This window comes from Microtus oregoni, unplaced genomic scaffold (genome assembly GCF_018167655.1).
Source record: "Microtus oregoni isolate MIOR12 unplaced genomic scaffold, Mior012 000005F_ref0000423, whole genome shotgun sequence".
Classification (NCBI taxonomy): Eukaryota; Metazoa; Chordata; class Mammalia; order Rodentia; family Cricetidae; genus Microtus; species Microtus oregoni.
Genome location: NW_024543064.1, coordinates 33963134 through 33986093, shown reverse-complemented (window position 1 = coordinate 33986093; position 22960 = coordinate 33963134). Strand labels below are relative to the sequence as shown.

General features: G+C 48.9%; 1 protein-coding gene and 1 non-coding gene across 2 annotated transcripts; one reads left to right on the top strand and one right to left on the bottom strand.

Annotated features, from left to right (window-relative positions):
* The first annotated feature begins 4501 nt into the window (after positions 1-4501).
* On the top strand, positions 4502-22692 carry Tmem53 (transmembrane protein 53). Its single transcript, XM_041652731.1, has 3 exons — positions 4502-4646; positions 18574-18692; positions 21934-22692. Exons 1-3 carry the CDS (start codon positions 4586-4588, stop codon positions 22585-22587), a joined length of 834 nt encoding a protein of 277 aa, XP_041508665.1. The 5' UTR covers positions 4502-4585; the 3' UTR covers positions 22588-22692.
* On the bottom strand, positions 10043-10147 carry LOC121448930. The gene has a single exon (XR_005974401.1). It is a non-coding gene; the product is annotated as a U6 spliceosomal RNA (small nuclear RNA).
* Positions 22693-22960: the final 268 nt, after the last annotated feature.

Here is a 22960-nt window from a genome sequence, read left to right as displayed (position 1 = left end):
TCAATGGTTCAGAGCCTTCTGGAATCCCTTCTGAGAGACCCACTTGAAGTTCTTCCCCACTAGGAATTAGTCTCGTCAGAGAGGTGTCCAAGCTGGTCTTCCTTTAACAGATCCGCAGATAAAGCAAGCCTCGTAGGGCTGTGGTTTTCACATGAGACAGGCTGGCTTGGATTTTTGGACTCCAGGCTTGACTTGAACTCATAGAAATTCTTTGGCCTCAACCTCCCAAGTAAACTTCCATCCTGGTTCACACTTCCTCTTTAAGTGGTGCTGGGGGATTGAACTCAGGACCTTGCACATACTAGACAAGTAAGTACTCTGCCACTGAGCTATGGCTTTAGCCCTGTGTTTTCAAAGTTTCAAAGGAACGCTTGGAACCTGTCAAGACCTCAGCTAAACCCTTTCCTGTGAATTTACTTGGGGGCTGTGTCAGTAACTTGTCTTGTTACCACGGCAAAATGCCTGACATAGGTGACTTAAGGAAGGGATGGTTTATTTTGACTCCCAGTCTGCAGGTACAGTCCATCACAACGGGGAAGCCACAGAAGCAGGAGCTGCAGGTGACACTCACGGTGAGGAAACAACAGTGTTGGGCTATCATGTCATCTGGATTTCTGTTTTATTCAGTCCAGGATCCCAGGCCATTGAGTGGGTACTGCGCACAGTCAGGGTAGGTCTCGTTTTAATGAATTTAATCCTGACAGTCCCTTACAGGCATATCCAGAAACTAACCTATAATCTAGGTAATTCTTTGTGTGTGTGTGTGTGTGTGTGTGCATGGTTGTTTTGGCACAGAGTTTCTCTGTGTAGCTTTGGTGCCTGTTCTGGAACTTTCTCTGTAAGCCAGGCTGACCTTGAACTCACAGCGATCCACCTGCCTCTGCCTCCCAGGTGCCGATATTAAAGACCTGCCTCATCACACTCGTCCTTAAGCTATGTTTTCATCATGTGCTAAGAATTCTCAGCTCCTAGTCAGCTGTAGTGCTCATGCCCGGAGCCCAGCCTTCGGGAGGCTGAGATGAGAGGCTCACTGCAAGCTTGAGGCTAGCCTGGACTACACAGAAAGTTCCAGGATAGCTAAGGTTACAGGAGGAAACACTGCCTCAAAAGGTAAAAACAAAAACATCAAAGAAGAGAAAATTTCAGTTCTATTACTCAGTTCCTATGGCTTACTGTCTACATGCACATACAAACATCGGCAGTGCAGAACGCTCTACATTCCTCCTTCCCAGACTCACTCTGCTGTAATTCTGTTCCCAGAGCTACTCTCCTGCTCTCCTGAAAAACACAACTCAGATTTCCTTACACTCTCCTCCTCTTCTCCTCACCCCTCCCAAGGCTTCATAGACACATTACCCCACTCTCCTCACCCCTTCCAAGTCTTCACAGACAGTCTCCCCCTCTCCTTATCCCTCCCAAGACTTCACAGACAGTCTCCCCCCTCTCCTCACCCCTCCCAAAGCTTCACAGACAGTCTCCCCCCTCTCCTCACCCCTCCCAAAGTTTCACAGACAGTCTCCCCCCTCTCCCCACCCCTCCCAAAGCTTCACAGACAGTCTCCCCCCTCTCCTTACCCCTCCCAAGGTTTCACAGACACACTCTCCCCCTCTCCTTACCCCTCCCAAGGTTTCACAGACACACTTCTCCCGACCTTCCCTAGGCTTCACCCCTCCCATTCACCCTCATCTTCCTTTGCTGTTGTTCTTCCTCTTCTGGTCTCCTCACTCTGCCCTTGGCAATTCTTCCTCCATTCTCAGCAGCCACTCTGCCCAGCTCTGAAGTGTCCTGGGCCCTGCAAAGCCGTCATTGTTGGTGGCCTCTTATATCCTCACATCCCAAGGATTGAGAGGGGTAACTGGTGTCTCTTCACTAAAGCCCAACCAAGTTTCTTGTCCTATATCCTTATTTAAAACCCCCTGATACTTTAAGGGTGAGGCCACTCATCTGTATGTACCTTTGACCCTTGTGCTGGCATCTAGAGACACCAAGAGGCCTGTTTTATTTATCAAGGATAAATAGCTAAGGGGCTATGAGATGGCTCAGTGGGTAAAGGGGCTTGCTGGCAAGACTAGTGGCCTGAGTTCAATCCCCAGGACCCACAAAGTGGAAGGAAAGAACCAAAACCTGTAAGTTGTCCTCTGACTCCCACATGCACACAAATGAATAAAGAGTAACTTATTTTATTTTGTTAGTATTTTGAGATAGGGTCTCACTACATAGCCTTAACTGAGTATGTAGACCAACCTGATCTCAAACTTACAGAGATCCATATGCCTCCATCTCCCGAGTGCTGGGATTGAAAGGTGTATGCCACAATACTCAGCTAAAATGTAATTTAAGAAAATGATTAAGCCAGGCGGTGGTGGCACACACCTTTAATCCCAGCACTTGGGAGGCAGCGACAGGTGGGTCTCCATGAGTTCGAGACCAGCCTGGTCTACCAATTGAGTTCCAGGACAGGCTCCAAAGCTTCAGAGAAACCCTGTCTCAACAGAACAAAAAGCAAAAACAAAAAAAAAAAGAAAGAAAGAAAGAAAAAGATGATGATTAAGCTAGGCACGGTGGCAAACAAACAAAGGATTAATATCTTGCGCACAGCTATGCTCTTTCCACCCATGCCCTCTCAAGGTCTGCCACTGACCAGAGGGATCCAATGTCAGCATCTTGATTGTCCCCTGGTCTCCATGGGAGCTGGCTGATGGCTCAAAAGAAAGGTTGCTACATTAGCCTCAGGCAGATTTTTTGGACAAGGGCAGAAAGCAGCTACGTTCTCTGCCAAAATATTACAAGAATGGTTTCTAGGCCACACACCAACGTTCTTCTCTTCTATAACCTCCTGAGCTGGGTCGTCATGAGCTACATTGCTCTCAGCACCATTGTCTTCCATTCTCCTGCTAGTATGGCCCACTAAGCTCCAACTTCTTGCTTTCCTTCAATAGCTTTCCTCATCTAAAATCCACACTCTACCCACCAGCAGCAAGGTCAGGCCTCTCACAGCAATACCAGTACTGCTCCCTGGTACCAACTTCTCTCTTACTCAATGTTCCATTGCTGTAAAGAGACCATGACCATGGCAGCTCTTGTAAAGGAAAGCACTTAATTGGGGCTGACTTACAGTTCAGAGGTTAGTTCATCATCAGCATGGCAGGGAATGTGGGGGTGTGCAAGCAGACATGGTGCTGGAGAAGTAGCTGAGAGTTCTGCATCTGGATCCACCACACTGGGTGTCTTTATCTCTCTCCACCCTTTTATTCCTTTGCGTTTTTTGTTTTGTTTTGTTTTGTTTTGGAGACAGGGTATCTCTGTGTAGCCCCGGCCGTCCTGGAACTCACTCTGGCTTCAAACTCACAGAGATCCTTTATATTCTTTTTCATATTAATTTGTTATTACTGTGTAGATTTTACCTGGGTCCTGGGCATTCAAGCTTGTTCCTTATGCTCAGCTGGGAAACACTTTACTGGCTAAGTCATCTCCCCAGCCACCTCTCAACTGTTTAAAGTGAGATTTTTAAAATTTTTCAGCTGTGAGTTCTTACCTTTCTTTTCTTCAAAAGCCTTTCAAGACCCAGCTCCACAACTGCCCTGTTGTCATAAATGCTACTTCTCTTGGGGACTGAGCTCCCCGAATCCTTACTCTTCTAAAGTATTTATCCTCCCCCATCGGATTAGAGGTGGTGCATGAGCAGTTCTTCCTTCTCTCCCAGTAGGACCATAAGGACCAAGGCAGTGGTTCTCGACCTTCCTAATGCTGAGACCCTTTAATACAGTTCCTCATGCTGTGGTGACCCCAATCATAAAATTATTCCGTTGCTACTTCATAACGGCAAATTTGCCACTGTTATGAATCACAATGCAAATATCTGATACGAGGGGTCGCGACCCACAGGTTGAGAACTGCTGGACCAAAGGTTGGCGCTCACTAAAGCCCAAAGGTTTGGATGTTGCCCAGTCTCTGGTACATACAGCTGTTCAGTAAATATTTACTAAATGCAAGAAGGCTGTATCCTTTCTAAGCTACTAGTTATTACCTGAAGACCCCTTCCCAGTCAGGCAGCCAGTCTCCCAGGAGTGGGAGGATCGGGTCGGCACGCGCCGCCTACGCTGTTTTATTCGTTTTTCTGCCTTCAGCCAGTGAACTGCTGCTGGTGATTCAGGTAGACGTAGTTAGATGTGCAAGTCCAAGTTTTTTTTAGCAGGTACGAGAAGACAAAGTTCTGAGACGCCCCGTAACACTTCTAACACTTCAACTCTCCCACCTACTCTTACCTTCACAGGAGGGTGGGGACGCTCCGAGAGCGAGGCCCCGCTGACCAATGCTTGATCTGGATCAAGACAGTCAGCCAATTGCTGTGGGCCAAAGACAGGAGGGGAGGAGCGTGGTTGCTAGGGTCAGGCTAGTGGGTGCGGCGGGTGGCGCGGAGCGACTTGGTGGTTGCTAGGAGGGAGGTCACAGAACGCGGCTCAGGGATTGGGCAGCGCAGGACGGGGGCGGGGGAGTGGGCGTGGCCCGGCGGCGTCTGGCCCAGGCGAGGTGAAACCGCGGGAGTTCCGGCGGGAGGCCCGTGCTGACGGCCCGCACCTTCACCATGGCCTCGGCCGAGCTGGATTACAGCATCGAGATCCCGGATCAGCCCTGCTGGAGCCAGAGTATGGACGGGGATTGGGGTGGTAGCCCAGCAGCAACGCCCCGCCTGTCCCACGGCCCCGCCCTCTCGCGGCCCGCCCCCTCCGGGGTCCGCCGGGCTGGACGGAGTTTGCGGGGAGAGCAGAGCCCCGCCCCCTGAGCCCCGCCTTCCCCTCCCCCTCCCAGTCGACTGAGGGTCTTTCTGTTCCACTCTAGGTTCTCAAGGCCCGAGTTCTGCCTCCCTTTGTAGCTGGAGCCCCCTCGAGGTTCACCCTAATTCTTTTGTTTTGGATCGGACTTCCCAATTCTCTCCCCTCATCGCCAAGTTTGGTTAGGCCCACCCTTCATTTTCCAGAGGGCATAGGATCCTTGGGGAGCCTCTGGACCCCAGAAAAGTTCAGGGCGCAGCGTGCCTAGTCCTCCTTGGCAGTGGTTAACAGATCAGTCTGTGAGGCTGGCTTGAACTCTGTCGAAATCCTATCTCCTGCTTTTGGTAATTGGATGACCTTCGGTAGACTTTCAATTCCAAATTTCAGTTTTCCCTCTCAGCAAAAATGAGGAAAAATTACTGGTTGCACACTTGAGATTATTGGTGTAAAGGACTTGGCATAGGTCCTGGTGGAAATGAGTTTAGTGGTTGGCATTTGGAATTAACATTGTTTATCCCCTACAGTCATATCATTAAAAAAGATGTGCGGGAGGCCTCACAAGGTTAGTATAAGTTGTTGGACCAGAGAATGGAACGTTGTCCTTGTTGGAAACTATGGCAGAGGAGGCTCTAAGTACAAGTAGGCCTCAGCTTCTGCTCTCTGGTCTGTTTGGAACAGCGTTTGTTTGTCCAGCTCATTGGAAGCTCATCGTAAAGCCTAGCTTCTGTCAACAGCCTTCGCAGGCCCCTCTGGTCCTACCGCGTTTCCCTTGCTTGGAGCTTAGGATAGGGTATCAGCCTCTCAGCTCCCAAAGCACGAATGACTGACTCTGTTTGTCCCTAGAGCTGGATCATTGGGCTTATGATGTGAAAGGACTTTTGACTTCAGCATGAGATGAAGTCAGTTAATATTGCTAGCCTTGCAGAGCCGTTAGCTGCAAAGGGCTGACGCTCCCCCTTCTGCGTGGCCAGAAGGACAAGGGTTCTCTCTCTGCCCAGGTGGGTAGAGACTATCTTGGTTTGCATTTCTGCCCTACCTCTTACTAGCTCTCTATCTTTGGCAAGTTTTTATTATTTATTTATTTTGACAGGACTGGGGGGTTGAACCCAGGGCCTGACGCGTGGCTAAGGCACGTTGCTTTACCACTGTGCTGTTCTTAGCCCTTGTTAAAGTTAGTTACATATTTATTTGTGTGTGCATGCTCACCATAGTGTGTGTGCACAGGACAGAGGACAGTTGGTTCTCTGTGGGGCTGGAGAGCTAACTCAGGTCATGTGGTTTAGCACATGCTGGACAATCTCACCAATTCAGCCCTCCTTTTTTGACAGTCTCACCCTGTTGTCTAGACTGGCCTTGAACGTACTCAGCTGCCCAAATAAGCTTGAAATTACAAATACTGCTCAATCTTTTCTAGTAGCTGGCATTCTAGGCACGTGCCACTGGAACTGGCTTTGGTAGATGATGATGATAATGATGCTGGAGACGGATTCTCCTGTGTAGTTCTCACTGTTCTGGGACTCATTATTATAGACCAGGCTGGCTTTGAACTTACAGAGATCTTCCAGGCTTTGCCTCCCAAGTGCTGGGATTAAAGATGCGCACTGCTACTCCCGGCTTTAGCACATCCTTGAATCATTCTGAGCCATGCATTTCTTCTGTGTCAGCTAGAAATAATCATGACGACCCCCTAGGACTGTGAAGGTCAACAGGGTAGAGGCTGCATGTGTGTCCCTGGAACTGAATGGCTTCTCCTCCAATGTGCTTCCCCTTGTTGCTTTAGAAGACTGGGGCTTAGAACTGGAAGACATCCAAGGGGCCAGTTACTCTACATCCCACAGTAGGACACTGTGTTGTTGGAAGGATGCTTCCTCCCAGGCACCAGGGCCTGTTGGAGGACTCGTTAGCCAACACTTCCTGTTCTCCAACACACCAGTCTTCATTTGCTTCTGTCAGTGTGGCGTTTGCTGTGTCACTGCCGAGGGTGAGTTGTTGGTGCCTGAGGGATGCATTAGAGGCCCCCTGCAGAGCTGTGGATTTCTGGAGAGAGGGGATAGGGGAGCAGTGGCTTCACAACTATGGTTACCATCTGGAGAGTAAGTCCTCTTCCTTTCTAAGAGACAACTTCCTTCCTTGAATCTTTCCTCAAAGAGGAAAAACCTCCAGGGCTTTCATTGTTTCTTCTACTGCCCTCTCAGTGTAAAGACCAGAGCTAAGTTGTAGGTCATGGACTGCTTCCCAAACCCCGACCCCAATCCCAACCTAAACCCCAATACTACCCATAACCGTAACCCCAATCCAAACCCTGACCATAACCCTAACCCAATACTACCCTTAACTGTAACCACAGTCCAAACACTGACCCTAACCCAAACCCAGCAGCAGCTTAAACCCTAATACTACTCTTAACTGTAATCCCAGTCAAAACCCTGACCTTAACCCAAATTCAACACCAGCCTAAACACCAATGCTACCCTTAACTGTAAAACAAACCCTAACTCTAACTGAAACCCAACAACAGCCTAAACACCAAAACTACCCAAAACCATGACCCAACCCTAACACTAACCCTAACCAAACATGAACCTAAACCCCAATACTATTGTTAACTGTAACACCAATCCAAACCCAACCCTAACCCAAATCAAACACCAGCCTAAACCCCAATGCTACCATAAATGTAAAACCAAACCTAACTCTAACCCAACCCAAGCCAAGCCTAAACACCAATGTTAACCTTAACTGTATCCCCAACCCTAACCTAAACAAGAAATATAACACTAAAACTAACCCAATCCCAATTTCATCCCTAAGACTAAATCCAACACTAACCCTAACCCTAATCCCTAACTCTAACCAAATCTAGCCCCAACCCTAACAACAACCAAAGGCCTAAACACAATGCTAACCCTAACCCTAGCTCCAACCCTAATCCTAAATATAAGGCCAACAATAACCCTAACCCTAGCTCTAACCTTAACCCTAACATTAAGCCATCTCTAACAGAAACCCAAACCTTACCCACAAACCCTAACCATATTAGACGACTTTCATGCCTCCTTGAACCGTCTCTCCCGAATGAAGTACGATGAGGGCTTTCAGTTGTTTCTTCTGCTTATTTTCCAAATGCATGCTCCAGAGATAATATGGAGGTCAGGGACTATTTCTCTAAACCCAAATCTAACCACAACCTTAACCAAAGTTACAGCCCAACTTAAACACAAAACCTAAAACTAATTTAACACTAAACACTAACCTTATCTTTACCTGAACCATAACCCTAGGTTCAAACCTAACCTTAGCCCCTGACCCCTACACCTGAATCTGACCTTCACCTGACCCTGACACAAACCCTTAACCATAATCAGAACCCTAATTCTAACCCTAAGCCTAAACCTAACCCCTAACCCAAATCTCAACCCTAACCCTAGCTTCATCCCTAACCCTAACAATAATCCCAACACTAACCCCAGCTCAAACCCAACCTCAATCTGAGCCATAATCCCAACTCTAAATATAACTCCAACCTAACCCCGACCAAACCCTAAATCCAACCCTAAAATTAATTCCAACCCTATCCCTAAACCTATGCATTACCTTAATCCCAACCCTCATCTTAAACCTATGCATCACTCTAACCCCAACCCTAAACCTAACTCTAACTCCAACTCTAAACCTGAATTCCCAACTGTAACCCTAATCTGCACCGCAACCTTAATGATAACTTCAAGATTAACCCCTAATCCTGTTACCCTAACTCCAACCCTACCCCCAACCTTAACCTTAACCCAACCCTAACCCTAACTCAACCCTAACCTGTGTGCTATGGTCTCTGAATTTATCGGCTTTTGCTCTTTAGAAAGTTCCTCTGCAGGTTGCCCTGGCTGCACGGAATGACTCTTTGGAAGGCCCAGGGCAGAGAATGCCCTTCCTTTGTGGTTGCTCTTTAGTGAGGAAGTGTGCAGGATAGCCAGTCATATTTAGTTTCTGGAATTGCCTCACCCTTTCCCCGAATAGGAGGAAATCCAAGCACAGAGCCAAGTACTGCAGTGGTTTGGCAGTTGGTGAGCAACCATTACTAACCGTGTAGCGGTGGGCTAGAGTCATTCAGAGCCCTGGGCTTTGTGGGCCAGTCTGGGCACACTTGGGCCTAATGTGTGAGGTCTTGGATTTGATCTTCCAACAGTATGCTGACCCCACAAAATTCACAGAAACTTTGAAGACAGGGCTCTCACCCATTGAGTTACCAGAAGACCCGAAGGCAGCCCCCCAAGGTGACTTAGGGGTTCCAGCCTTCTCTTTTACCTTCTTTTTTACCCAATGGCAAGGGTCAAAGAAATGTAGCCACATCTTTAAACTCAGCAAGCTTTTGCTGGCTCCGGGATCAGGAGTCTAAGGGAGGCTGGGCAAGCTTTGGTAGTGAAGTCAAGACCCTCAGGAGGTGGCCAGATATGAAAGCATATGGTAATAATCCTAGCACAGGGGAGGCTGAGGCAGGAGGATTGCCATTCCAAGGTTAGTCTGAGCAAGACCCTGTCTCAAAAGAAAAAAAAAAGAATGAAAGAGAGGAAGGAAGGAGGGAAGGAAGGAGGGAAGGAAGGAGAGAGGGAGGGAGGGAGGGAAGGAAGGAAGGAGTGTTGGGCCCCACCACCATCATGAGGGGCCTGTGTTGAAGGGGTGGAGCTCCCAGAGGGCTGACAGGACCATGGTGGTCATCAGAAGTGCCAAAGCAAGGGATCAGGAGTCTAAGGGAGGCTTGGCAAGCTTTGGTAGTGAAGTCAAGACCCTCAGGAGGTGGCCAGATATGAAAGCATATGGTAATAATCCTAGCACAGGGGAGGCTGAGGCAGGAGGATTGCCATTCCAAGGTTAGTCTGAGCAAGACCCTGTCTCAAAAGAAAAAAAAAGAATGAAAGAGAGGAAGGAAGGAGGGAAGGAAGGAGGGAAGGAAGGAGGGAAGGAAGGAGGGAAGGAAGGAGAGAGGGAGGGAGGGAAGGAAGGAAAGAAGGAAGGAGGGAAGGGACAATTAATAATTGTTCTTATCTGTAGGACCCCAAATATTGCTGCACCTGCCACCTTTTTCCAAAGTGTTTTATTCATTTATTTAAAAAGCGCTGAACACATCTGGGCGGTGGGTGGCACACGCCTTTGATCCCAGTACTCGGGAGGCAGAGACAGGTGGATCTTCTGAGTCTGAGGCCAGCCTGCTCTACAGAGAGAGTTCAGGACAGCTAGGACTACACAGAGAAACCCTGTCTCAAAAAACGCCAACAAAACAAGCCCTACTGAATGCTTCATATATAGCATGTCATCTTTGTGCAGGGACCACGCTAGTCTTCTCTGTAATTATTCTAGTTTTAGTGTGTTGTTGAAGCACAGATTTTATTTATTTTCAAGTTCTCATGCCTTTTCTTCCATCTGTTAACAAAGGCATTAAAAGCCCTGCATTTGAGGTCCAGGCCTAGTGTGCCCTTCGCAGTTGTCATCCTCTGAGGTTGTCCATGCTGTGCCCCGTCCACATGCCGGCTCTTTGGGACCTCCTTTCATTGTGTCACCCTGGCAGGAGGGGTACGCTTCATCGTGTTTCACAGATGAGGGACGGACGTGTGGAGGATGTGAACTACATTGCTCCAAGGAACCCTTCTCCAGCCTGAGAGCCTTACTCCAGAGCTTGTGAGCGTGAAGATTTTGCCTGGCACGAGGAAGGGCTGCCGGGATGCAATGCCACAGAGAGAGCTGTACACAAAGACAGGATGTCCACCGAAGTATTTTTATTATAGCCTCAAATTGGGAACAACATCATGTTCGATAATGGGAGACTGGTCACCATAAATTATGAAAACATTTTACAGCTGTTCTGCAGCCACTGAAAATAATGGTGTAAAAATATATAAACTGCCAGGGAAGGGTGTTAAAATATATCACTGAGTGAAAACAAGCGGACGGCAAAGGTTGTGATTGTGATTTTATTTGATGTTCATTTTCTACTTTTTCTACAGTGGGCATGCGGCAGAGTAATAATCATTTCTCTTATTGAACACTTTCTTTGAGCCTTCTGTAGTCATGATCTTGCTGAATTCTTTGTAGTGAGTATTACCCCATTTCACAGAGAGAGGAATTGGGGACTTAGCTCAGGGCTGTTCCATAGTCACAGAGTTAAAGATGTGGACTGATGTATGGCTTTGTGCAGTGTGGGTTCCTAGATGGAACACAGTTCCACTGTGTTATCTCAAAATCCAAACTTAAAGTCGTTCGGATTAAATATAGGTGCAGAGAGACTCTAGAGAGGATTTCTGGGGGAGGGATGGGGGATCATTTTCTAGTTTGCATTTTAAAAGCACGTACGTTCCTTGTGGTTTTGATTCTTACCTCCCATTAAAAACAGCCTGTGTCATGTCGGCCCTCTTTGTCTTCTCCACACGCCCCTGGGACACACGCAATCTAATTTATGCCTTAGTTTATGACTTGAACTGCTTGCTGAACAGCAGACATATTTGTAATTCTTGTGTTTCCAGCGTCCCGTTATTCCTTGACAGACGACAGGCTTCCTGGGATTGAGTTATTTTTGTAGCATGCTCAAGTAGTGTCAGGGTAGAAAAGAATTTTTCTTCATTCCCAAGGGCTTCTGGGTATCCTTAACCGTGCTGGCTTGGCGGCTTTGGTGGGACTACCTTCCCTACTGAAGTTCTGAAATGGTTTCCCTTGCAAAATTGCTACTCTCTGCTTTGAAATCTTTTGTTGTTGTTGTTGTTTGTTTTGCTTTGCTTTCTCAGTATCTCAGGGTCTTACCCAGGATAGACAACCACAGCCCCATTTTTTTTTTTTTTTTTTTTTTTTAGAAAATGGGTTAAAAGCCCATGGAATAAAAGAACTGTAAGCCGGCTGTGGTGGTGCACATCTGTAATCCCTCACGTAGCGAGGAGAGGCAAGAGGATCAGAGCTCAGAGCTCCTCAACTCTGCAGCAAGCTCAAGGCCGTGAGACCCTGGCTCAAAAAAGAAACTGTGTCTAATTTCAGAGAGATTTGCCATTAATATTTGATGTTTTTTTTGCCGTGTTTAGAATGGCTGTGTGTACACTTAGATGATATTCTTTTATGATAGTATTTTGCAGCTTACTTTTTCAGTTATATTTTTAAAAAAATGATATTGAGATATAATTCACATATTATAAAGTACATCTTCTTAACATGTACAATTTATTGTTTTTTAGTGTGTCCACAGAGTTGTGAAAACATCAATAGGACCCAATTCTAGAAGTTTTTACACTGGAAAAGTAATCTTGGACTCATTGGTGGTCACTCTCCCTCCCTCCTTCCGCCTGTTGATGACCACAGGTCTGCCCTCTGTCTCCATGGATTTGCCTTTTCTGGAATCATCTGCTATTTTATATGAATGGAATCATCTGCTATTTTTGACCTTTCCTCCTTTCCCTTAGCATGGTGTTTTGAAGGCTCGTCTGCAGAGCTGGGTAGCACTTTAGTCTTCATGACTGAATAGTATTCCTTTGCATGGCACGTCCCTTTCACACGGTGTGAATACTACGAGAATTCACATCCAAGCTTTTGCATGCACCGTGGTTTTCAGTTCTTAGGGGTGAATTATTGGGTCACAAGTGACTCAGTGTTTTGAGATAGAGTCTTTGTCTTAGTTTGGGTTTCTGTTGCTGTGATGAAACTCCGTGACCAAAGCAACTTGGGGAGGAACGGGTTTATTTGACTTAAGCTTCCACATCACTGTTCATCATCGAAGGAGGTCAGAACAGGAACTCAAACAGGGCAGGGACCTGGAGGCAGGAGCTGATGCAGAGGTCATGGAGGGGAGCTGCTTACCAGCTTACCCCTCATGACTTGCTCAGCCTGCTTTCTTGTGGAACCCAGGACCACCAGCCCAGAGGTGGCACCACCCACAGTGGGCCAGACCCTCCCCACTAGGAAAATGCCCTACACTTGTGGAGCATTTTCTCAATGGAAGCTCCTTTCTTTTAGTTGACTCTGGCTGTGTCAAGTTGACGTAAGACCAGCCAGGTCAGTATAGCTATGTGTGCCAGGCTGACTGGAAATTTGATTGGCAGCCCAGGTTTTACTCGAATTCACAGGTCCTCTGCGTCTACCTCAGAACTGCTGGGTTAAATGCATTTCAGATATGTGAGGAACCGCCAAACTGTTGTCCAAAGTGGTCACATCAGGTCCCTGTCCTACCAGGAGTGTGAAGGGCTGGCTTCCCTAGCAGGGCTTCTCACCCTCCGACTTTGGTGATAGCTCTTCTTGTGAGCATCAAGTGATGTTTCGCTGTAGTTTTGGCTTTCGTTCCCCTAATGACTGTGAAGATAAACATCTTTCCATGTACTCATTCGTTCGTCATCGGTGACGACGAGCTCCTGCTATGCCAGCACCGTGTAAAAAGCTGGGGATGGCCACACACACGCTCCTGTAACCTTCATGCTGGGGGAGCAGGAGAGACAGGACAGTCAGCACCGTGTAAAAAGCTGGGGATGGCCACACACACACTCCTGTAACCTTCATGCTGGGGGAGCAGGAGAGACAGGACAGTCAGCACCGTGTAAAAAGCTGGGGATGGCCACACACACGCTCCTGTAACCTTCATGCTGGGGGAGCAGGAGAGACAGGACAGTCACTGGGGTTCCCTGCCAGCTTTGCCCCAGGCTCAGTGAGAGGCCCTACCCCAAAGAATAGGGTAGAGAGTTCCAGAGCAGGACACTTCACGTCCTCCTCCGGCTTCCGTATGTGTGTATGGGTGCCCATGCCCATACAAGGGTGCACACCTCACATATGTATACCAGACTCATTTATATACACGTGTATTCTCTCTCTCTGCTCCCACACACACAATGGACACACACACGTACACACAAACACACACACCTGCTTATTTGTTTTAGTTTAGGTTTTAAGAGTTTTAAGTATATTATGAATGCAAGTACCATATCAGAGGTGAGTCCCCCCCCCCCCCCCCGTTCTTTCTTTCTGAAGGTGTTCTTTAAAGTAAGTTGGCCCTGGAGAAATGGCCTATAGGTTAAGGGCACTTGTTGCCTTCTCAGAAGCCTTGTGTTCTGTATCTGTCATCCATCTGGAGGCTCATAGCCACCTTAATCTAGTTCCAGGGTGTCCAGCCTCAGTAGGCACCAGGCACACACACAATGCACCATACACACATACAGGCAAAACATTCAGCCAGGTAAAATAAAAATTAAAAAGAGTGCAGACATTGAAATCTTAGCTTATCTGCTTTGTTTGTTCTCTGTGATGTTGGTGTCATGCCCAAAACTGTTGCTCAGCCAAGATCCCAAGATGTTCTCCTTTCTGACAGGATGGAGTTTATGTGTGTTGATGCTCTGCCTACATGTTTATCCGTGCACCATGTGCATGCCTGGTGCCCACAGAGGTTATAAGAGGGAACACTGGATCCCCTGGAATGGAGTTACAGATGGTTGTGAGCTGCCATGTGGGTGCTGGGAATTGAACCCAGGTCCTCTGGAAGAGCAGTCAGTGCTCTTAACCACTGAGCCATCTCTCCGGCCCCTAGTTTTAATTCTTTTTTTTTTTTTATATATATATTTTTTTTTTGGTTTTTCGAGTCAGGGTTTCTCTGTGGTTTTGGAGCCTGTCCTGGAACTAGCTCTTGTAGACCAGGCTGGTCTCGAACTCACAGAGATCCGCCTGCCTCTGCCTCCCGAGTGCTGGGATTAAAGGCGTGCGCCACCACCGCCCGGCCCCTAGTTTTAATTCTTATGCTGATGTTTGTGACCTACTGGAATTTCGCGTGTTTCAAGATGATTATGAATCTGTTTTCTTTTTCTTGCTGTGTAGGTCAGGCTGGTCTAGAGCTCTCAACCTCCAGAGCGCTAGGATTAGAAGTGTGTAACACCACTCCATGCCTGTGACTGTCTCCCTGTCATTTCCTTCTCCTATTCCTTTTTGTTTATTTTCATTTTCTGAGACAGGGTTTCTTTGTGTAACAGCCCTGACTGTCCTGGAACTTACTTTATAGCCCAGGCTGGCCTCACACTCATAGAAATCCCCTTGTCTCTGCCTCCTGAGTGCTGGGACTAATGTCGTGGCCCACGCCCACCTGGTCTCCCCATCCTTGTTTCCCTCCTTTGCCACCGCTTGCCTTGCCATAGCAGCCCAGCTTCTCCAGCAAACACTGCCCGTGCATGGAAGGAGAGCATGGTGTTGGTGGGTGCACCCCACTCGTCTCATGGTTGGATGGGGGTGTGATAACCGTATAGCTGCTGAGCTTCTGTGCAGGCCAGCCATGGTGCTGTCCACCGGGCGTGTGGTGACAAACGTGGTGGATGTCACTTCCTGCATTGCAGAGTCTGCTGGTTAAGGGGAGAGTGACAGACATTAAACACGTGTGTGAGTCTACAGTCATCAGTAACAGATTGGGTCGTGCCCCTTGCCCATCCCAGAACTTTTATTCTCTCTTTTTTGCTATGGTATAAAGCCCCCAAATCAGTGGAATCAGACCCAGTCCCACTCTTTGCTGCCCTTCTGCCTGTTGCTCTCTGTCTTCCAGGGTCTCAGCTCCAGGGCTGCTTAATGTGGCCAAGATGGCTATCACAGCCGTGCCCTGCCCATGCCCTCTGTCTACCCTGCCTGCCCCCACTGGACCTTTGAGGCATGACAGGGAACATGACTTCCTCAGGTAGACTTTCCTTGGCCACTATCCCTCTCCCAGCCACATTTTAAAGGTTTCTTTTATAGAATGTCCATGTATAGGATCTAAAGGGACAGCTATGGGTAAAGCCTACTGCGAAGATGCTTGCCTATTGTGCGCATGGCACTGGGTTCCACTTATGAACTGCAGAGGGGCAGTGTGCACTCCCTGCAGCCAGTGAAGAGCATATTGGGAACAGACGCTGGTGGGCACAGAGATTGGTTCTCAGGAGGGAGTGCTTAGGCTTTGGGAGTGGGCAGGATGTCCGGGCACTGGTGTCTTCACGGATCTCTCCCCAGAGCTGAGTCCTAGATCATATATTTTATATCTGGTGGATGTGAAATCCGGTCGGTGGCTTCACTCCAGAGGTCCGTCCCATGGGTTAACTCAGGAGCCTGCAGCTGCCTGAGCTTCAGTGGTGGGCAAGGCTGGGCTGGTCCCCACCCACATAGTGCAGATCCTGAGGTGCCCTCCTGGCAGAAGGTAGAGGGGCACAGGGATAAGAAAGGCTGTGATTGTTTGGAGCCACCTGGGTTAGTAGAGCCTGGAAGGGATAGCGCATGTCCACAAGGGGCTGAGGGTCTGGCAGCTTCTGTTCCATCTGGCCTAGAGCCCCGTGGGTGCGGGCAGTTAATCTCTGAAGGCCAGAGTTGTGCTCCTCAAGAGCAGGAACACTGAACAGTTCAATCACATTAATTTCCACAGGAAATTGTTGTCTTCCTTTTGTCCAAAGGTTAGTGATTTATATTTACCGTCTGCGTAACTAGCCTTGAAATTTAGTGTTGCCAGGTCACCACCAGCATCAATAAATTTCAGGTGTCAGCTGAGCATAGCCAAGTGGCTTGGTCCTTGGAAGGGTACGTGCCAGGCCTTTTTAGAGGTCGGCTGTCTAGCTACAGACAGTCCTTGTGCAAATGCCCCACAGAGGGGGTGGCACTCACTTGCAGGGAAAATGAGGTAGGTGGTGCATGATTTTGGGGAGGCTCTTCAGACAGGCATGGTGCAGGCAGCTTGTGCTCCTAAGACTATCACTGAAGGAGACATGCTTCCAGCTGTGGCTGGGGCTAACCCTGGCGGTGCTCAGGGTGGGTAGAAGGAAACTACACAGCATACCTGCACCATGGTGTTATAGAGGCTAAACTTGCACGAACGAAGGAACTTTTTCTGTAAAGAGACAGTAATAGTTAAGGCTTTGCGAGCCGTCGATGTCTTTTGTGGTCGGTGCTGTTTTCATCTGAAGGTAGCCATAGACAGTAGATAAATTGGATAAGAATGGTTATGTTTCAGCGTAACTTATTTATTTACTTATTATTTATTTTTAGGCAGGGTCTTGTATTTTTGCAAAGACTCCTCTCAAACTCACTCTGTTGGCAAAGGTGACCTTGAACTTCTAATCCCCCCGGATTCACTCCCCAAGTGCTGAGGTATCAGGCAGGTACTGCCATGCAGGGTTTAAGGTGTTGGGGAGTGAACCCACAGCTTTACACTTGTTAGGCCAGCATTCTGCTATGTGAGTTACATCTCCAGACCCCAATAAAACTGTGTGTGCCCCGCAGGCACGCTCAGGTGATGGGGATTTAACCCACGGCTTGATTTATGCCAGGCAAGCTGTCTGCTACTGATCTACAGTTTCAGACACCACATGAGACTTCTTGTAAATTTATAGATTTATGTGTTTGCTTGTTTGTTTGCTTATTTGTTTTTAAGACAGGATTTCTCTGTGTAGCCCTGGCTGTCCTGGAACTGGCTCTTGTAGACCAGGCTGGCCTTGAACTCACAGAGGTCCACCTGCCTCTGCCTCCTGAGTGCTGGGACTAAATGCTTGTGCTGCCACCACCTGCTATTTATTTATTTTCAGATTGGGTATCTCTAAGTAGCTTTGACTGTCCTGGAACTCTCTGTGTAGACCAGGCTAGCCTCAAATCCCAAAGATCCATGTGCCACCATGCCCAGCTATATACATAGAAATTTAAATTGTGGTTTCTTTTTGAAGACTGTGTTTTCATATGTAGCCCAGGCAGCTCTCCACCAGTCAGTCCCCCTGCCTCAGCTTCTTGTGTGCTAGATTGTAGGTATGTGTTGCCACATTGATTTTTTTCTAACCATTTAAAAATGTAAAAAGTGTAGGCGCCTGGCATAGTGGTGCATGCCTTTAATCTCAGGAGACAAAAGCACAGGGATCTCTGTGAGTTCGAGGCCAGTCTGATCTACATAGAAGTAAAAGCCTGGGCTTGAAGTACTCAGTGGTAGACTACTGTGGAGCCCTCAGCTTGATCCCCAGCAATATAAAATAGACAACGACAAAAAAAGCAAATAAACCATTTTTGGAGCTGGGAAGGTGGCCCATGGGTAAAGTGCCTGCAGTTCATATCCCCAGGACCACTGTCAAACTGGGCAGGGCAGCATACATCTGTGACCCCAGTGTTGAGGGGAGGCAAAGACAAGTGGATCCTGGAGCTCATCGGCTGGCCAGCCTGGATGAATCGATGAGCTCTGAGTTCACTGAAAGACTGCTCCACAAACAAGGTGGAGAAGGATTGAGAAAGATCCCCAGTGACCTCTAGCATCCACAGTGCATGCACACACCACATGGACAAGTGCATACACTACACAAACACGCACCATTTTAGCTCATGGACCATAGAAAACAGTGGGTTGGCGAGATGGCTCCATGGGCTAAGGCATTTGCTGCCAAGTCTAACGACTCGAGTTCGATCCCCAGGACCCACATGAAGGAAGGAGAACCAACTCCAAAGGTTATTCTCTGACCCCAAACACTCACACCTTGGACACATGGCCCTTTCCACACAAAGATATAAATGTAGTCTTTGAAAATGAAAGAAATCAGTCTGATTTAGCCCATAGGTCATGGTTCCCTGGGATGGGAGGTGATGTTGTCTGGAAAGGGCAGCCACTTTATTTTCATGGGATTTGAGTTACTAAAATATGTCGTCCTCGTGTGGGTTTCTCTGGTGATGCTACGGCGCCTCAACAGAGGTCGATGAAAAGGCACTTGGCCGGGAGCCACCTAGAGACTGGGCCACCTGTTGGTTTCTTCCTACAGCCCTCGATTGGTCAGAACCCCAATCCTGCCTGTATTGACAGTCTCCATTTGTGTTTCAGGGACCCCCAGCCAAGGTGGGAAGGAGGCCAGGAAGCAGCTGCCTGTGGTGATTCTCTTGGGCTGGGGTGGCTGCAGGGACAAGAATCTGGCCAAGTATAGTGCCATCTACCACAAAAGGGTGAGTACTGGGGCCAGTGCTTGCCTGGGATGTGGGCCTCTGCTGCTCTTGGGTGCTTTGTGGGGGACATTAAGCTTGGTGGCTTCCCCTCTGGGCTGGAGCAAAGGTTGACCACCCTAGAGTAGTGCCGAAGGCCCGTGAGGAAGACAGCGGACTCGGGACTCTGTCAGGATGACACCATGTCCTCATGCTGCTGTTCCAGTCCCCTGACCTGTTTCTCCTTCCCCCAGGGCCTTGATGTATTCCCTGGTTGTAGAGTAAGCTCACACCCCACATCCCTGACCATGGCTCTTTGAATGGCAGGAGCCAGGGTAGGGTGCACCAACCAGACTTAGTTTCCTAGGACGTCTTCCCTTCCTGACCAGGTGAGCTTAGGACTGACTGCGCCTTCCCTTTCCTTTCCCATTTTTGGGGTCAGAGGGCCTCAGAGAAGAGTCACACTTTTTAGGCCTCTCTAAAATTCGGATGTGGAGGTTGTGGTAGCCAGCAAGAGCCCCAGGAGGGCCTGGGTGCAGTGTGGAAAACCCCCTTTTACATGTATAGCCAGATCTCCTCAAAGTAGCCTTCAGAGGGGTACAAATCAAGGAGACAAAGTATATATGTTTAGAGGCGATGCCAGGGCCTGGTCCACAGAGGATTAAGTGAGACTGTGAAGTGAAACTAGGTTTGCCATTAAGAAAGCCCATTGCTGACCGGGTGGTGGTGACACACGTCTTTAAGCCCAGCCCTTGGGAGGCAGAGGCAGGTGGATCTCTGAGTCCATCCGGGTCTACAGAGTGAGTTCCAAGGCTATATAGAGAAGCCTTGCCTTGAAAAACCACACACACACACACACACACACACACACACACACACACACAGAGAGAGAGAGAGAGAGAGAGAGAGAGAGAGAGAGAAGAGAGAGCCTTCGCTGCAGTGTGTGGAGGGACAATTGGGAGTGCTGGCACTGGAAGTCAGTAGTGTGAAGGGGTTTTGGTGACTCGGGTGCAGAGGAGTCTGGGGCCAAGCTCATAGGAAGAAGCGTGCCAGGGACCAGGCTGGGGCTCTTTATAAGTAAAGAGTTGTGGTTTTGAGACAAGAACATTAAAAGAGAGTTCATAGGTTCTAGGGTGATGGGACATAGCAGGAGTAGTTTAGGGAAGCCATGAGGAACCCGGACTTAATGAAGAGACTTCTACCGGAAAGGGGAGTGGATGGCCGTGAAAACCCCAGAGGGCATGCCAGGCCGGCAGACAGAGTCTTCGGGAAGGTGGGCGGCCTTTGCAGAGAATGAGGCTGTTATGTGGGCAGAAGGTGTGAGGAAGAAAGTGGGTGAAGGGTCCCAGAGGAGACAGGAGCTGAGGTGGCAGGGACAGTCTTAGAGAGGAAGGGCTGCCTTTACCCCTGGCAAAGAGAGGATGGGTGCTAAGAAAAATTTTCCAGTCTAAAACTCCAATTTTTTTTTATTTGAAAGAAAACACCACCTTATTTTCTACCACCCAGAGACTGCCTCAGCTTACCCTGTAAGGGGTGCGTCCGTCTAGGTTTTCTCTGCCGTTTATCTCAGTAGGATGTAGTTACTATGTGTGGCCTGCTTTCCTTTAGACCGTGCACTCCGTCTAGTCCTGTTAGTAACTTCTCGTTGCGTCCCATCTCCAGTCCCTGTCTGGACACTCAAGAAGCAGGTTCCCGAAACATCTCAGGCAGCTGATTTGTCCAACCCCAGAGTCCAGTCCAGGGCCAAACACTGCAGTTAATGCTTGTGTTCCTTAACTCTATATTCCCCTTGTGATTTGATTTGGCTCACCGGAGACTGGGCGGTAAGGGTATATTTGTAAGAGTGTGTGACCCACCTGCTGCTGGGGAAAGAGCATAGGCATTTGGGAGTGTGGGTGGTCTTCAGCAGCCCCCCCCCTGGAGAGTTTTTAGTGCCTCCATGGCTGGAAGCCCAGGGGTCTATGGCTGGTGAGCATGGCTGGCCTTTCCTGTTTGGGTCATCAGAGAACTGTGCCCACACCCCTCTCCCCTTGTTATTTCTGTGAGGATTCACTTTGTGCCAGGTGCCATTTTTGTCACTTGAGATACATTTTTTTTTCCATTTAACTTCTACCATAACCTTTTGAGGTGGGTGTCATCCCAATTATAGATGGGGACCCAGACAGAGAAAGAGGAAGTAAATTACTCTTTGCCCAGACACTTAATAAGTGGCAGGGCCAAGAATTAAGCACAGACCTGCCAGACCCCAGAGCCTGCCCAACTAAGACGCCCCTGACAGAGAGGCTCCTTGTCGCTAGAACAAATTAATAAGGGGTTAAGGCCCAGGCAGGGTAGCATCTGGTGCCTTTTCCAACTGGCCTTCAAGGGGTCCTGCCAGTAATGGTATGGAAGCTGAAAGTGAGCTTGGGCCTAGATTTTTGGATTTAAGAGCAACAATGTTCTCTGGATTTAGAATTTCTTTCATTGTTTTGTTTCTTTTTCCCTCCCTCCTTTCCTCTCTTTCTGTTTGGAATTTTAAGGTGAGTGTGAGGAATGATCCTAAGTCCAGGAACCAGCTATAATTAAAGGTCAGATTCCCAAAAACAGACAGTGTGGCCTCTTGTTTTCAGGGCACCGCAGCAGGGAAGGGGACAGGACTGCTAAGCAGATCTGGCTCAGAAGCGCCCTCTGGTGGCTAAGGCTGGGGCCTGCATGCCGTCCCTCTGTCTCATGGGGGTGCAAAATAGCTGCAACATGCTGTCTCCAAGACCCAAGGCCTTAACTATGCAGGTCTGGGGCAGGAGGACAGCCATAGAAGGAACTACAGAGAAGAGACTCTTCTAGTTGGATCAGATGTCTCCAAAACATGCTGTCAGCTTCAGGCGTCAAATCCCATCCCAGGCTGAGGCGGCATGAACAGCATGAAGCAGGGTATTGGAAAAGCAGCCTTGAGCACGCCTTTAATCCCAGCACTGGGGAGGCAGAGGCAGGTGGATCTCTGTGAGTTCGAGACCAGCCTGGTCTATAGAGCTAGTTCTAGGACAGCCAGGCTACACAGAGAAACCCTATCTCAAAAACAAAACAAAACAACAAAAACTAGCAAATAAACACCACCACCACCATCGACAAAACAAAACAGGCCTTGCGTGTGCTTCCACTCCTGGGCCTGCAGCTGGTGGGCTAGCTACGACAGAGCTGTGGAATTAGAGCTGCTGGCTTCTGACTAAATTGTGTCCACCACCCCACCGTCTCCCTGGGACTGACCTGGTCCCTCTCGTCTCTTCAGGGCTGCATTGTGATCCGATACACGGCCCCCTGGCACATGGTCTTCTTCTCTGAGTCCTTGGGCATCCCCTCACTTCGTGTGATGGCCCAGAAGCTGCTCGAGCTCCTCTTTGACTACGAGATTGAGAGGGAACCGCTGCTCTTCCACGTCTTCAGCAACGCTGGCGTCATGCTCTACCGCTATGTGCTGGAGCTCCTACAGACCCACCCGCGCTTCAGCCACCTGCACGTGGTGGGCACCATCTTTGACAGTGGTCCTGGTGACCGCAACCTGGTAGGGGCCCTGAGGGCCCTGGCAACCATCCTGGAGCGCTGGCCTGCTGTGCTGCGCCTGTTGCTCCTGGTGGCTTTTGCCATGGTCATAGTCCTGTTCCACTTCCTGCTCGCTCCGTTCACGGCCCTCTTCCACACCCACTTCTATGACTGGCTGCAGGACTCGGGCTCCCACTGGCCTGAGCTCTACCTCTACTCCAAAGCTGATGCAGTGGTCTCAGCCAGAGACGTGGAACACATGGTAGCGGCACGCCTGGCTCACCAGGTCCTGGTGCGCTCGGTAGACTTTGTGTCATCTGCACATGTCAGTCACCTCCGTGACTATCCTACTTACTATACAAGTCTGTGTGTCGACTTCATGCAAAACTGTGTCCAGTGCTGAGGTTCTGCTCCAGAAATAAACGTCGGGCACCTCCCTTCAACCTGCATCTGTCCTGGGGGCTGCTGCCATGGCTGCTCCCACAGACCTTGGGGTGGGAGTGCCAGGGCAAGTTTCTGTGGGGCAGCCTTGCATTTGGACAAATGCAGTGTTCTTACGGTGTTTGGGCTGGAAAAGGTTAGCAGTGTGTGTGTCAGGTGAATGGCTTAGACTAAACCCCAGAGTTGTTTTGAAAAAAAAAGGGGGGGGGCTGAGGAGATAGTTGTAAAGTGCTGGCTGTACAATCATGAGTTCAAACCCAGAACACATTTTTTAAAAAAAAGCCAGGCATGGTGACATACACTTAATTTCCCACCTCTGGGGAATTGGGGATAGT